The sequence below is a fragment of the Arctopsyche grandis genome, chromosome 1 (genome assembly GCF_051622035.1).
Source record: "Arctopsyche grandis isolate Sample6627 chromosome 1, ASM5162203v2, whole genome shotgun sequence".
In the NCBI taxonomy this organism is placed as follows: domain Eukaryota; kingdom Metazoa; phylum Arthropoda; class Insecta; order Trichoptera; family Hydropsychidae; genus Arctopsyche; species Arctopsyche grandis.
The window spans coordinates 8,944,978-8,961,951 of NC_135355.1; the positions used below are offsets into that span (position 1 = coordinate 8,944,978).

Genomic DNA, 16,974 nt, shown 5'->3' on the forward strand with positions numbered 1-16,974 from the left:
TCAAAATTTGATGATTCGGATTATCTGTATTTTTCAATTATCCATGCCCTTCCTCCCCAGCATTAGCCCGGATAATCGAGAGTATACTGTATGTATGTTTCATCGTTATACACCATTGGTCTACCCTTTGCTCTAAATCGAGCTATCGACCTTAAAAATGTGATCCTTTTAAAAACAATGCACATTTTCTCCCTAAAATAAAATGTGCATTGATTTAATTTTTCTAATGTTCGAGAAAGCGTTGGCAAAATTTATTCGGTCACATGAAAGTTGTGGATAGTGCGCCTAATGACGTCTTCGTCAAAACCGTCCACATAGGATTTTGGGTTTTCTCTAAGTTTTTTTTGTTGTTGGAAAAGATAGACATATGTTCTCTTTGTTTTATTTGATAATGTAGGCCATGTGGCGCATTAAGTTCTTCCTGTAATGCCGCAATGGTCCAAAACTAACTATAAATAAATAAATAATTTCTCTTAATGAAGATTCGAAAACTTTTAGGGCTTCTGCAGCTATGTATATCAATGACAGGAATCGTCGAAGAATTAGATGTTTGTGTAAGTGCACACCACATGTAAACATTTAATATTCATTGTTTTGCTTGGCATTGAAAGCTTTGCCTGTTCCGACTTTGGATGGTCTCTCCATTTATCTAAAAAGTGTTTTTAAAAAAGTAGATATATTATACGATATACGGTCGAACTATTATGATTAACTTATTAAAATAACTACCATTTATTATTTATAATTTCGGGAAAATCTCGGGAATTTCGTAACCACACTCTCACTTCAAGCCACGCCTCTAAAAATTAGCAAATAAACGTCACCGTGTAATACGATGCAGTATTTTCAAACGTGTCTAATACGATATTTTTTCACCATCGTAATGGCGGATGATACCTTAACTTATATTGATGACTAAAATGAGCAATATGGCTAAGTATGAAAACGATCGGATAAGAGATAAGAGATATAAAAAATGACGTCTTAACGAAGACCGTGTGAAACGTAAAGGAGGTTTGTCATAAAAAGGCGTGAATTCACCTCGACGGCCGCAGCAAAACCGCAACCTTAACACGTCATCTTCTATTAAGGATCTTGGTGTAATACTCAATAGTAAACTAGATTTCTCTGAACATATTTCTTTTATTACCAACAAAGCATTTAAATCTCTTAGATTCCTACTCCGCTCAACAAAACCTTTAATGATCCTTATGTACTTAAATTACTTTATTTTTCCTTTGTAAGGTCTCACCTTGAATTTGCCTCAATTATCTGGTCACCTTTTTATTTATCCCATATTAATTGTATTGAGAAAGTTCAACTTAAATTTATTAAATCCTTACGCTACCTTTTTCCTACCTATACCCATTCTACTGTTTCCGACATTTTAAAAATCCTTTCTTTTAACAATCTTTCTGTCAGGCGACGACATACTGATGCTATATTCTTCTTTAAGCTCATAAATGGTTTCCTTGATTGTTCTGATTTACTGAATAAGGTTAATTTCAGAATCCCAGTTCGGTACTCTAGACGCGTTGCACTCTTTTCACTTGATCCTTTCAATACTAATTCCCAAAAATATTCTTATCTGCAGCGCGTTTATCGTATGTTTAACGGAGAGATGAATGCGGTTGATCTATTTGGTATTTCCCTACATCAATTCAGGTCTAACATCAAGAGAATCTTGACCTATTGATTCATTTCTTCTCCTTCTCTATTTTATAACCTTTTTCCAATATTTCCAATATTTTTATACTTTAGTTTAATTATGTAATGTGCTATTTAATCATATTATAGCTTTCATTCTTTTCCTTTTCATTTGTTTTATATTTGTAAATTTCAATTTCTTCTTATATTCTATTTTATAACCTTTTTCCAATATTTTAATACTATAGTTTAATTATGCAATGTTCTATATATTTTGTTATGTTATAGCCTTTATTCTTTTCTTTTTCATTTGTTTTCCTTATATTTATCTTTTTCATTTTTTTTATAATTTTTGTAAAAATCTGTTATTGGACTCGGATGTTACATATATTATATATTTACTATTTGTTTTTTATATATATCTATGTACATCCTGTTGTCTGTTGATTTTTCAATAAATAAAATAAAATAAAAAAATAAAAATAAAATAAAAACTGATGGCTTCCAAGCCGGTTTAAACCGAAACCGAAAAGCCAGCTTTTTGACCATTTATCAAAAAACCGAAAACTGGCTTTTTGGCTTGATCAACCGGATTTTTAAGGTTTTCTTTAATTAATGTTTTTTTCCTCAAAATTAACAATTATGAATTTCAAATTTCTATAAAAGATTATAATAAAAGTGTCCTCGTCAAACTGCTGGTTAGGTTTGGGGGTTTTGTGACTCCAAATCTATCGTTTCTCTATCAGAGTTTGCCAATTTTATCTGATCATTGTTGAAACGGTTCCTGAAAATTGGTATTAGATCATTTCCTGTTGTCACAAAATCTGTGTGTATAATTTGTAAAAATTATGCACAGTAATCTGAAATCTATAGATATCTCTATAGACATCTCTATAATTTCATGTTTATTATATCTATAAAAATTGTAATAATAATTGTACACAAAAAATCTAAAAATAATCCATAGATGTCTCTATGATTATTATTTCTGTACTGATTAATTGTTATATGCTATGTATTCTGATTGTATATATATATTATTGTATTTCTGACCGTTATCGTACACTCGTCGCATTGGAGTGATCTGTAATGACGAGTTTATATTGATTGTAACAATAAAATAAAATAAACTCTCTTAGGTAATAGGCGTATATTTCTTTGAACAAAAAAAAGGTACAGTTCATTCTTTCTTGAGCGGTTTCTTTGAGATTTAGTAATGGACGAAGACCAATAAAATATTATTGAAAGTATGTAGTTTCAATGACCTACCCAACTTCAGGTATAGAAAACGTTACTATCTTAAATCCTTGTACATACTTGTCAACAACAAAACAGTAGTCATAAACTCAAATGATTTATGGCAAAATGCATAGGAATTTCCGAAATATAATTGATTTTTCTTCGAAGGAATTGGAAGCCCTTTAAATATTGAAGCCACATACCTTATTTTATTGTGGATTTAAAATATTCGTAATATGCCGTTTCTAACGAATTTGTTTCCGACATTTGTAACGGTTTGTTTTTGGATTTTTAAGCTAAAACAAATGCGTATAAACAGCTTCGAAATGTCTTTATCTTTGATATCTCTTTATCTATATCTTTGAATCTCGGCAGTTCTTAATATCTATTCACGATTCCACAATTACAGTTTTTCTGCGAGGTTACACATTATTTTTTTTAATAATATATTCTTGATAGTAGCTTATTTAAATCATTTAATTATTTGTGCGTATTTAGGATCTGCCATTTTACGGCTGTGATATATTATACAAATGGTATTATTTATAATATTTGTAATAATAATATAAAATAATGATCTTATGAAAGTTCATAATGTTTATAACTCAATTTAATTCATGAAAAACTATTTTTTTGCAAAATATAATATATATTTACAATTTTTTTTTTAAAAATCTTAATTTTCTAAAATCGATGAAAGCCGGCAAACCGGCTTTTTATTTCGGGCGGTTTTTTGGAACCCCTACGAGCACACATATTAAACCAATTTTTCTTTCTCGGTGAACGAACTCTACGTTTCGATAAAACATTCGATAAAAACCAATTCTTATAAACGTGGTTAAGACACATCAATACTAGATTTTGAATTAAATTGCCCATTTTTTTAAACGTTCATAAACGTTTTATAAACGTTTAAACGAGAGCAAGCTAACAACAATCATTGTCATATTCGAATTCGGTAAGTTAAACCTAGTAAAGATTGACTAGTATGGGCTCCGGTATTTTTTTTGTTGCTCAGTGAACGTTGTTTGTTATATTACGGTAGCTTTTAGATATTATTTAATTTATATGTATATGTTACTTTTATATAACAACTTTTCCCGACCCAAAAGGCAATAGCCCTGGTTAAACCCGGGTTTAGTCATCATTTTTTCTCACATCTCACAACTGAAAATGAACTGATTAAATTAAATTAAAACAGTTTTTCTTTTTTTTGTTGTTGATTGATTTTTAATTAAACAAAACAAAAACATTCGCCTATCAACACTGCGTCGCTGATTTTGTCGTGATACTTTAAAAACAATGAAAGAAATTAGCTTTGAATTTTAGTAACAACAAATTAAAAAAATATATATTTTTATTCATCGTAATATAATTTTACAATACATAGTAAAGCACATATGTAGAACTACAATATGCAGTTCTGTAAGTGTTTCTATACATAAATATTTATTTCAATCGACAAATTTATATGATAATTCGATATAATTTTACATACATAATGTAGGGCAGTGTTTCTTCGAGTGTTTATAAATATTACATCATAATAAAAAGAAAAACTTATATAATCAATTTCAAGTAACGAAGAAAAAAAGTAAAAACTTATGGCACAACATTTTTTTTACGTTTATCATATACAATATAAACAGTATTTATGTGAAGTTTAAAAATTATAAAAAAAAATAAATATATGGAAACAGAGTGGATAGTCTCTGTAATTTTATGAATTCAAACAATTAATACGAAAATTTAAAAATAAATAAATTTTTATTTAATATTTGGTTTACAATATATGGTGTCCAAATATAATAATAAAACTAATCATTTTGACGACATAAGATTTTCATCCCGTTAACGTACGAATACATACTAGTGCGTTACGTATTATTTTAAGATGCGTTCAAATTTGGAGTGGTAATATCTCTTAAAATTTTATGGTTTCTTCTAATTTAATTTTGTCTAATTTTAGCCGATTAAACTTTTTCAGAAAATGTTCGCTTTATTGTTATAAAATAAGTAAAATAAAATATTTGAAAAAGTATATGTATTTACATACGTGATCTACTTCACTATTATAGTTATACTGCTGTAGGAAGAGACTTGGGAAAAACATACATGCTGTTACACCGCCTCTCAACCAATAGAATGTAATTCGTGCAGACAGTAGAACATTCTACGCGCAAAATGCTATTGGTCGAAATGGGGCGTAAAGGTACGTTTTACCTATAAGGTAAATGTCAACCTACAGCGGATTGCCTGTATATACTAGAATGTAACGTTTTATGTGATATGTCATTATGCATCAATATTACCAATAAATCGACTGTAATCTTGGTTTTAGTATCAAAATGATCGGCGATGATCTGACCTTATGATCTTCAAATTAAATTTGAATACCTTTCACTACCAGAGGGAAATGGTGGTAAATATGTAGCTGGTGGATTTGTACTGGATGGAGCGAAAGGTTGTGGACAATTGCGATCTCTTGATCCCGGATAACAAGAGCTCGGACACCTGGGGTCATTTGAACCAGGATAGCAGTTAGGTGGAGCCGAAGTCGTTGGCTTAGGACAACGTGGATCGCTAGCTCCTGGATAACAATTTGGTGGGGCTGGAGTCTGTGGTCTGGGACAGCGAGGATCTGTGGCTCCTGGATAACAATTTAGTGGCGCTTGTGTCGTTGGCTTAGGACAACGGGGATCGGTAGCTCCTGGATAACAATTTGGAGGAGGTTTAGTCTGTGGCCTGGGACAGCGAGGATCTGTGGATCCTTCATAGCATTTTAATGTCGCGGGAGTTGTTGGGGTTGGCGGTCTTGGGCAACGGGGATCGTTCGATCCGGGGAGGCACTTCAGTGTTGTTTTGGGAGGTAAGTATGTGGGTGGTGTATTTGTGGTTGTTATTGGAGGCCTTGGACACCTAGGATTATTCGATCCAGGATAGCAGCTAGGTGGAGCAGCAGTCGTCGGTTTTGGACAACGTGGATCGGTAGCACCTGGATAACAATTTGGTGGAGCTGGAGTCGTCGGTTTCGGACAACGTGGATCAGTCGCTCCTGGATAACAATTTGGTGGAGCTGGAGTCTGTGGTTTGGGACAGCGAGGATCTGTGGCTCCTGGGTAGCAATTTGGTGGCGCTTGTGTCGTTGGTTTAGGACAACGGGAATCGGTAGCTCCTGGATAACAATTTGGTGGAGCTGGAGTCTGTGGTCTGGGACAGCGAGGATCTGTGGCTCCTGGATAACAATTTGGTGGAGCTGGAGTCGTCGGTTTAGGACAACGGGGATCGGTAGCTCCTGGATAACAATTTGGTGGAGGTTTAGTCTGCGGCCTGGGACAGCGAGGATCTGTGGATCCCGCATAGCATTTTAATGGAGCGATAGTTGTGGTGGTTGGTTGCTTAGGACACCTGGGGTCATTTGATCCAGGATAGCAATTTGGTGGAGCTGGAGACGTTGGTTTAGGACAACGTGGATCAGTCGCTCCTGGATAACAATTTGGTGGAGCTGGAGTTTGCGGCTTGGGACAGCGAGAATCGGTAGCTCCTGGATAACAATTTGGTGGAGCTGGAGTCTGAGGTTTGGGACAGCGAGGATCTGTGGCTCCTGGGTAACAATTTGGTGGGGCTTGTGTCGTTGGTTTAGGACAACGGGGATCGGTAGCTCCTGGATAACAATTTGGTGGAGGTTTAGTCTGCGGCCTGGGACAGCGAGGATCTGTGGATCCTTCATAGCATTTTAATGGCGCGGGAGTTGTTGGGGTTGGCGGTCTTGGGCAACGGGGATCGTCCGATCCGGGTAGGCACTTCAGTGTTGTTTTTGGAGGTAGGTATGTGGGTGGTGTATTTGTGGTTGTTATTGGAGGCCTTGGACACCTGGGATTATTGGATCCGGGATAGCAGCTAGGTGGAGCAGCAGTCGTCGGTTTCGGACAACGTGGATCAGTCGCTCCTGGATAACAATTTGGTGGAGCTGGAGTTTGCGGCTTGGGACAGCGAGAATCGGTAGATCCTGGATAACAATTTGGTGGAGCTGGAGTCTGTGGTCTGGGACAGCGAGGATCTGTGGCTCCTGGATAACAATTTGGTGGAGCTGGAGTCGTCGGTTTAGGACAACGGGGATCGGTAGCTCCTGGATAACAATTTGGTGGAGGTTTAGTCTGCGGCCTGGGACAGCGAGGATCTGTGGATCCCGCATAGCATTTTAATGGAGCGATAGTTGTGGTGGTTGGTTGCTTAGGACACCTGGGGTCATTTGATCCAGGATAGCAATTTGGTGGAGCTGGAGACGTTGGTTTAGGACAACGTGGATCAGTCGCTCCTGGATAACAATTTGGTGGAGCTGGAGTTTGCGGCTTGGGACAGCGAGAATCGGTAGCTCCTGGATAACAATTTGGTGGAGCTGGAGTCTGAGGTTTGGGACAGCGAGGATCTGTGGCTCCTGGGTAACAATTTGGTGGGGCTTGTGTCGTTGGTTTAGGACAACGGGGATCGGTAGCTCCTGGATAACAATTTGGTGGAGGTTTAGTCTGCGGCCTGGGACAGCGAGGATCTGTGGATCCTTCATAGCATTTTAATGGCGCGGGAGTTGTTGGGGTTGGCGGTCTTGGGCAACGGGGATCGTTCGATCCGGGGAGGCACTTCAGTGTTGTTTTGGGAGGTAAGTATGTGGGTGGTGTATTTGTGGTTGTTATTGGAGGCCTTGGACACCTAGGATTATTCGATCCAGGATAGCAGCTAGGTGGAGCAGCAGTCGTCGGTTTTGGACAACGTGGATCGGTAGCACCTGGATAACAATTTGGTGGAGCTGGAGTCGTCGGTTTAGGACAACGTGGATCAGTCGCTCCAGGATAACAATTTGGTGGAGCTGGAGTCTGTGGTTTGGGACAACGCGGATCTGTGGCTCCTGGGTAACAATTTGGTGGCGCTTGTGTCGTTGGTTTAGGACAACGGGAATCGGTAGCTCCTGGATAACAATTTGGTGGAGCTGGAGTCTGTGGTCTGGGACAGCGAGGATCTGTGGATCCCGCATAGCATTTTAATGGCGCGATAGTTGTGGTGGTTGGTTGCTTAGGACACCTGGGGTCATTTGATCCAGGATAGCAATTTGGTGGAGCTGGAGACGTTGGTTTAGGACAACGTGGATCAGTCGCTCCTGGATAACAATTTGGTGGAGCTGGAGTTTGCGGCTTGGGACAGCGAGAATCGGTAGCTCCTGGATAACAATTTGGTGGAGCTGGAGTCTGTGGTTTGGGACAGCGAGGATCTGTGGCTCCTGGGTAACAATTTGGTGGCGCTTGTGTCGTTGGTTTAGGACAACGGGAATCGGTAGCTCCTGGATAACAATTTGGTGGAGCTGGAGTCTGTGGTCTGGGACAGCGAGGATCTGTGGATCCCGCATAGCATTTTAATGGAGCGATAGTTGTGGTGGTTGGTTTCTTAGGACACCTGGGGTCATTTGATCCAGGATAGCAATTTGGTGGAGATGGAGACGTTGTTTTAGGACAACGTGGATCTGTCGCTCCTGGATAACAATTTGGTGGAGCTGAAGTCGTCGGTTTAGGACAACGTGGATCTGTCGCTCCTGGATAACAATTTGGTGGAGCTGGAGTTTGTGGTCTAGGACAGCGAGGATCTGTGGCTCCTGGATAACAATTTGGTGGAGCTGGAGTCGTCGGTTTAGGACAACGGGGATCGGTAGCTCCTGGATAACAATTTGGTGGAGGTTTAGTCTGCGGCCTGGGACAGCGAGGATCTGTGGATCCTTCATAGCATTTTAATGGCGCGGGAGTTGTTGGGGTTGGCGGTCTTGGGCAACGGGGATCGTTCGATCCGGGGAGGCACTTCAGTGTTGTTTTGGGAGGTAAGTATGTGGGTGGTGTATTTGTGGTTGTTATTGGAGGCCTTGGACACCTAGGATTATTCGATCCAGGATAGCAGCTAGGTGGAGCAGCAGTCGTCGGTTTTGGACAACGTGGATCGGTAGCACCTGGATAACAATTTGGTGGAGCTGGAGTCGTCGGTTTAGGACAACGTGGATCAGTCGCTCCTGGATAACAATTTGGTGGAGCTGGAGTCTGTGGTTTGGGACAACGCGGATCTGTGGCTCCTGGGTAACAATTTGGTGGCGCTTGTGTCGTTGGTTTAAGACAACGGGAATCCGTAGCTCCTGGATAACAATTTGGTGGAGCTGGAGTCTGTGGTCTGGGACAGCGAGGATCTGTGGATCCCGCATAGCATTTTAATGGCGCGATAGTTGTGGTGGTTGGTTGCTTAGGACACCTGGGGTCATTTGATCCAGGATAGCAATTTGGTGGAGCTGGAGACGTTGGTTTAGGACAACGTGGATCAGTCGCTCCTGGATAACAATTTGGTGGAGCTGGAGTTTGCGGCTTGGGACAGCGAGAATCGGTAGCTCCTGGATAACAATTTGGTGGAGCTGGAGTCTGAGGTTTGGGACAGCGAGGATCTGTGGCTCCTGGGTAACAATTTGGTGGGGCTTGTGTCGTTGGTTTAGGACAACGGGAATCGGTAGCTCCTGGATAACAATTTGGTGGAGCTGGAGTCTGTGGTCTGGGACAGCGAGGATCTGTGGATCCCGCATAGCATTTTAATGGAGCGATAGTTGTGGTGGTTGGTTTCTTAGGACACCTGGGGTCATTTGATCCAGGATAGCAATTTAGTGGAGATGGAGACGTTGGTTTAGGACAACGTGGATCTGTCGCTCCTGGATAACAATTTGGTGGAGCTGGAGTCTGTGGTTTGGGACAACGCGGATCTGTGGCTCCTGGGTAACAATTTGGTGGCGCTTGTGTCGTTGGTTTAGGACAACGGGAATCCGTAGCTCCTGGATAACAATTTGGTGGAGCTGGAGTCTGTGGTCTGGGACAGCGAGGATCTGTGGATCCCGCATAGCATTTTAATGGCGCGATAGTTGTGGTGGTTGGTTGCTTAGGACACCTGGGGTCATTTGATCCAGGATAGCAATTTGGTGGAGCTGGAGACGTTGGTTTAGGACAACGTGGATCAGTTGCTCCTGGATAACAATTTGGTGGAGCTGGAGTTTGCGGCTTGGGACAGCGAGAATCGGTAGCTCCTGGATAACAATTTGGTGGAGCTGGAGTCTGAGGTTTGGGACAGCGAGGATCTGTAGCTCCTGGGTAACAATTTGGTGGGGCTTGTGTCGTTGGTTTAGGACAACGGGAATCGGTAGCTCCTGGATAACAATTTGGTGGAGCTGGAGTCTGTGGTCTGGGACAGCGAGGATCTGTGGATCCTTCATAGCATTTTAATGGCGCGGGAGTTGTTGGGGTTGGCGGTCTTGGGCAACGGGGATCGTTCGATCCGGGGAGGCACTTCAGTGTTGTTTTGGGAGGTAAGTATGTGGGTGGTGTATTTGTGGTTGTTATTGGAGGCCTTGGACACCTAGGATTATTCGATCCAGGATAGCAGCTAGGTGGAGCAGCAGTCGTCGGTTTTGGACAACGTGGATCGGTAGCACCTGGATAACAATTTGGTGGAGATGAAGTCGTCGGTTTAGGACAACGTGGATCAGTCGCTCCTGGATAACAATTTGGTGGAGCTGGAGTTTGCGGCTTGGGACAGCGAGAATCGGTAGATCCTGGATAACAATTTGGTGGAGCTGGAGTCTGTGGTTTGGGACAGCGAGGATCTGTGGCTCCTGGGTAACAATTTGGTGGCGTTTGTGTCGTTGGTTTAGGACAACGGGAATCGGTAGCTCCTGGATAACAATTTGGTGGAGCTGGAGTCTGTGGTCTGGGACAGCGAGGATCTGTGGATCCCGCATAGCATTTTAATGGAGCGATAGTTGTGGTGGTTGGTTTCTTAGGACACCTGGGGTCATTTGATCCAGGATAGCAATTTGGTGGAGATGGAGACGTTGGTTTAGGACAACGTCGATCTGTCGCTCCTGGATAACAATTTGGTGGAGCTGGAGTTTGTGGTCTAGGACAGCGAGGATCTGTGGCTCCTGGATAACAATTTGGTGGAGCTGGAGTTTGTGGTCTAGGACAGCGAGGATCTGTGGCTCCTGGATAACAATTTGGTGGAGCTGGAGTCGTCGGTTTAGGACAACGGGGATCGGTAGCTCCTGGATAACAATTTGGTGGAGGTTTAGTCTGCGGCCTGGGACAGCGAGGATCTGTGGATCCTTCATAGCATTTTAATGGCGTGGGAGTTGTTGGGGTTGGCGGTCTTGGGCAACGGGGATCATCCGATCCGGGTAGGCACTTCAGTGTTGTTTTTGGAGGTAGGTATGTGGGTGGTGTATTTGTGGTTGTTATTGGAGGCCTTGGACACCTGGGATTATTGGATCCGGGATAGCAGCTAGGTGGAGCAGCAGTCGTCGGTTTTGGACAACGTGGATCAGTGGCACCTGGATAACAATTTGGTGGAGCTTGTGTTGTTGGTTTAGGACAACGGGAATCGGTAGCTCCTGGATAACAATTTGGTGGAGCTGGAGTCTGTGGTCTGGGACAGCGAGGATCTGTGGATCCCGCGTAGCATTTTAATGGCGCGATAGTTGTGGTGGTTGGTTGTTTAGGACACCTTGGGTCAGTTGATCCAGGATAGCAATTTGGTGGAGCTGGAGACGTCGGTTTAGAACAACGTGGATCAGTAGCTCCTGAATAACAATTTGGTGGAGCTGGAGTTTGTGGCTTGGGACAGCGGGAATCGGTAGCTCCTGGATAACAATTTGGTGGAGCTGGAGTTTGCGGCTTGGGACACCTGGGGTCAGTTGATCCAGGATAGCAATTTGGTGGAGATGGAGTTTGTGGTGTGGGACAGCGAGGATCTGTGGCTCCTGGATAACAATTTGGTGGTGCTTGTGTCGTTGGTTTAGGACATCGGGGATCGGTAGCTCCTGGATAACAATTTGGCGGAGGTTTAGTCTGCGGCCTGGGACAGCGAGGATCTGTGGATCCTTCATAGCATTTTAATGACGCGGGAGTTGTTGGGGTTGGCGGTCTTGGACAACGGGGATCATTCGATCCGGGTAGGCACTTAAGTGTTGTTGTGGGAGGTAAGTATGTTGGTGGTGTATTTGTGGTGGTTATTGGAGGCCTCGGACATTTGGGATTATTTGATCCAGGATAGCAACTAGGTGGAGCCGCAGTCGTCGGTTTTGGACAACGTGGATCGGTAGCTCCAGGATAACAATTTGGTGCAGTTGGAGTTTGCGGCTTGGGACAGCGAGAATCGGTAGCTCCTGGATAACAATTTGGTGGAGCTGGAGTTTGTGGTCTGGGACAGCGAGGATCTGTGGCTCCTGGATAACAATTTGGTGGCGCTTGTGTCGTTGTTTTAGGACAACGGGAGTCGGTAGCTCCTGGATAACAATTTGGCGGAGCTGGAGTTTGCGGCTTGGGACATCTGGGGTCAGTTGCTCCAGGATAGCAATTTGGTGGAGCTGGAGTTTGTGATTTGGGACAGCGAGGATCTGTGGCTCCTGGATAACAATTTGGTGGCGCTTGTGTCGTTGGTTTAGGACAACGGGGATCGGTAGCTCCTGGATAACAATTTGGCGGTGGTTTAGTCTGCGGCCTGGGACAGCGAGGATCTGTGGATCCTTCATAGCATTTTAATGGCGTGGGAGTTGTTAGGGTTGGCGGTCTTGGGCAACGGGGATCGTTCGATCCGGGGAGGCACTTCAGTGTTGTTGTGGGAGGTAAGTATGTTGGTGGTGTATTTGTGGTGGTTATTGGAGGCCTTGGACACCTGGGATTATTGGATCCGGGATAGCAGCTAGGTGGAGCAGCAGTCGTCGGTTTTGGACAACGTGGATCGGTGGCACCTGGATAACAATTTGGTGGAGCTTGTGTTGTTGGTTTAGGACAACGGGAATCGGTAGCTCCTGGATAACAATTTGGTGGAGCTGGAGTCTGTGGTCTGGGACAGCGAGGATCTGTGGATCCCGCGTAGCATTTTAATGGCGCGATAGTTGTGGTGGTTGGTTGTTTAGGACACCTTGGGTCAGTTGATCCAGGATAGCAATTTGGTGGAGCTGGAGACGTCGGTTTAGAACAACGTGGATCAGTAGCTCCTGAATAACAATTTGGTGGAGCTGGAGTTTGTGGCTTGGGACAGCGGGAATCGGTAGCTCCTGGATAACAATTTGGTGGAGCTGGAGTTTGCGGCTTGGGACACCTGGGGTCAGTTGATCCAGGATAGCAATTTGGTGGAGATGGAGTTTGTGGTTTGGGACAGCGAGGATCTGTGGCTCCTGGATAACAATTTGGTGGTGCTTGTGTCGTTGGTTTAGGACATCGGGGATCGGTAGCTCCTGGATAACAATTTGGCGGAGGTTTAGTCTGCGGCCTGGGACAGCGAGGATCTGTGGATCCTTCATAGCATTTTAATGACGCGGGAGTTGTTGGGGTTGGCGGTCTTGGACAACGGGGATCATTCGATCCGGGTAGGCACTTAAGTGTTGTTGTGGGAGGTAAGTATGTTGGTGGTGTATTTGTGGTGGTTATTGGAGGCCTCGGACATTTGGGATTATTTGATCCAGGATAGCAACTAGGTGGAGCCGCAGTCGTCGGTTTTGGACAACGTGGATCGGTAGCCCCTGGATAACAATTTGGTGGAGGTGGAGTCTGTGGCCTGGGACAGCGAGGATCTGTGGATTCGACATAGCATTTCAATGGCGCGGGAGTTGTGGAGGTTGGTTGCTTAGGACACCTGGGGTCAGTTGATCCAGTATAGCAATTAGGTGGAGCTGGAGTCAGTGGTCTTGGACAGCGAGGATCGGTAGCTCCTGGATAACAATTTGGTGGCGCTTGTGTCGTTGGTTTAGGACATCGTGGATCGGTTGCTCCTAGATAACAATTTGGTGGAGCTGGAGTCTGCGGTCTGGTACATCGAGGATCATTGGATCCAGGGCGGCAATTAGGAAGTAATGTTGTACTTTGTTGCAGACATCTGGGATCTGATGATCCAGGGTAACATTGTAATGTAGGTTCAGTGGATGGTTTTTGTGGTTTTGGGCAGCGAGAATCCGTTGCTCCGAGATAACAAATAGGCCCCGGCGGAGATGGATTTATAGGACGAGTTGTGACTATTTCTATGTTAGTTGTTTGATCACCCACGCATTTTCCTTGACATGGCCCAGAACATATCTATAAATTGTAAATTTTTTCGTGTGTTTTTGTTTATAGGATATAAATATATAAAAGTTTGAATGATTTTTTACCTCTATATTGCACGTCAAATATACTTGATCCTTATCTGGAAATTTAAATGCGTTTATTTTATTCCATGCTACAAGTGTCGCTCCAGAATTACCTGCATTATTTGTTGTTTGCCAATACTGTACAAGCTTTTTCTTCCTGTTTTATCAATATATATATATATATATATATATATATATATATATATATATATATATATATATATATATATATATATATATATATATATATAATGTCATTGTTTATCAATATATCAAGGTATTTTAGTGTTATTTGTTTTATTGTTTAACTATGTATCTTATTAAATATACAATTGCACATTACATAATAAGATAAATGCTTTTTGACATACCTTGGACAACCTTCTTTATCTGTTAGTTGTAGTTTATTGGTTTTAGATGAATCATAATCATCATTATCGTATGCCCAGCAATCTCTTATTCTCAGGTCATATTGTCCTTTAGGATCCTTCAGATAGACTAGAATAGATAGATCTTCCCCAATTTTAATTACATCTGACAGAGGAGATATCTGGATAAATTTTCCAATATGTATGTATGTAAGAATAAATTGAATATATTAATATAGAAAATTTAATTTATATATAAGTATACATTTGGGTATACTCCTTTCTGAATATCCATCCAACATTCTACCATTCCTTGAGTAGTTGGCACATTAACAACCTCTAACATGTCAACTACGAATGGTTTGAAATGGACTGTTGTGTCTTTAAGATCACCGTCGGCACACGATATTTTTCGAGCCGTATCCCAGATTTCTTGGACAGTATCATCAGCTTGGATAATCAGAATATTATCTATGGTTCCACACGCTTTACAGACTGGTCTTGAACCACATCCTTTCTTCGGAACTGAAAACGAATAAGTCGTTTGACTCCCGCCGTATGATACGTATCTGAAAGTTTTTAAGAATTTTAGAAAATATTCTTAAAATATCATTAAAAAGTTAAATGTGTTTCCTCACTTGCATTTGGGATCGTTGAAATAACCTTTGCTGTATATGACACCACCGAATGGCTCTGCAAACTCGATGGTGACATCCATACCTCTTTCGCCACATTTTACATCGATGTTATCGATATGTGTGTGACCTATATTTGTTTGTCTTAATTGTCTTGGTCCCCTCACGAAGGTGACTCCTTCACTGAGATCGTCTTCCAAAGAAAATAGTGGCGACCCATTTCCGGAAAGTTCGCTATTCAACTGTTGAGCCGTAAGTACATCGTTGTCAGCAACCACTGACGCAATGGACAGCTGAAAATGAAAAAAGTTTCATAAAAAACTGTAGCTTTAGTATTTTCACTATGATATGACTAGACGAATAACAGATATAATCAATATTAAATAATATTTACAAAACACACGTAGCATTTAGTTTTATGTGTCAAACGTTTACAATTAGTAATATTTCTAAACAATGTGTGTCATGTCATATCAGTTGTTATTATATTCAGCAATGAAGCAAAGAAAATAGCAGCATTGCACAGTAATTGCGCAAGGAAGTGCGGTCGCAATTCTCTTAAACAGATGGATCTACGTAATGTGAAAATCGATAGACAATGGGAATATACTTTACTAAATATCTCCATTTTAAAGTTCATTTGCTGAATTTTCCTTTTGAACGTAAATGATGGTATATTTTACTAATCGTTACAATTTTTATAATGACATACAATATTTACATTATCTATTGTAAAATATTATTGTTTCAATATTTTATGAGTATTTTTCTATTCAACAAGATTAACACATGATTTTTGTATAGATGATATGACCTCAATGAATCATAATTCACAATCATCGATTAGTCCTAATAAAAGTCACGACTATTGTCGACACACATATTTTGCATGCATTTTCAAATGATCATCAATTATATAACCGTAATTGAAACCAGAATGAGGTCTTATTTATAATGAAAATAATGAGAAATATCTTTATGAGTAAAGGGCGTTTCTTTATACAAAAAAAAAATGGTTCACTATTGTCAATTACTGTTGTCAACCATATTTTTTGCTTCCTTGCTTTGTACGGCAATGGAGAGGTCAATTGTTATTTAACGAGCATCAAGCCAAAGCCGAAGTCTGTTTATGAGACATGTTTAAATACGAAAAACATTCCATGATAATGAACGTGAAGAGATGCTGTGCCGTTTTATAGCGGATGAGAAATCGAAAGTTGTTTGAAGATGAACAACCGTTGTTTATGATTAATATATGTATTTACCTACATACGTATATATTATATGTTTGAACATACATAAGTACGTATGTATATGTATGTATTTATGTAGGTACAATACGAATAGGTATTACAATATACTTGACATATCTACTATAAATTGCAAATCGTCAACCTTTGATTTAAATCCTGTATAACAATTACTACAATTAGATGGCAGTAAAAGATGAGTTAAAAGAAACCTGTCCAAGTTACATTGCTTAACAACACCATCGTCTTCAAGAATAAAGTTAAAGTCAACATTGACAAATGCGTAAATCTCTTACTGAAAACTAAAATCCTACCCTTTTCTACACGTATAATCCGTTTAACATCATAATTGTTGCTTTTAACCGATTTTATACCGAAAAGACAGTTTAGTCCAATATAATAATTAATATGTAGCAATTATTTAAAATCGTATGTACATATTTATACGTATTATATTAAAGATTAGATGACATAAAAATGGAAACGTCATTCTGCACTCATAATAAAACTTCATTATGTTATTTGCAATGCAATGTTCCCATAGTACAATACACACAATATATGTATAATGTGTAAGGAAATGTGAAGACATTTATCTATAGGGTTTTCCAACAGGTCGTTTTTTTGGCTGACTTCTAAATATTTTG

The 16,974-nt window shown here is 40.9% G+C and overlaps 1 protein-coding gene across 1 annotated transcript in view; it reads right to left on the reverse strand.

The window, feature by feature from the left end:
* Positions 1-4,672: 4,672 nt before the first annotated feature.
* Positions 4,673-16,974, reverse strand: part of zye (zona pellucida domain-containing protein zye) — a 29,562-nt gene continuing 17,260 nt past the window's right edge. The window contains exons 3-15 of the mRNA XM_077437887.1: positions 15,081-15,370; positions 14,708-15,011; positions 14,446-14,624; positions 14,096-14,231; positions 13,552-14,021; positions 12,869-13,422; positions 11,968-12,808; positions 11,563-11,802; positions 10,736-11,373; positions 9,835-10,561; positions 9,493-9,765; positions 7,670-9,390; positions 4,673-7,444 (exon numbers count right to left, since the gene is read on the reverse strand). Coding sequence (XP_077294013.1) covers positions 5,265-7,444; positions 7,670-9,390; positions 9,493-9,765; positions 9,835-10,561; positions 10,736-11,373; positions 11,563-11,802; positions 11,968-12,808; positions 12,869-13,422; positions 13,552-14,021; positions 14,096-14,231; positions 14,446-14,624; positions 14,708-15,011; positions 15,081-15,370 — 8,553 coding nt within the window. The 3' untranslated portion in view covers positions 4,673-5,264. The remainder of the gene's footprint in view (positions 7,445-7,669; positions 9,391-9,492; positions 9,766-9,834; positions 10,562-10,735; positions 11,374-11,562; positions 11,803-11,967; positions 12,809-12,868; positions 13,423-13,551; positions 14,022-14,095; positions 14,232-14,445; positions 14,625-14,707; positions 15,012-15,080; positions 15,371-16,974) is intronic.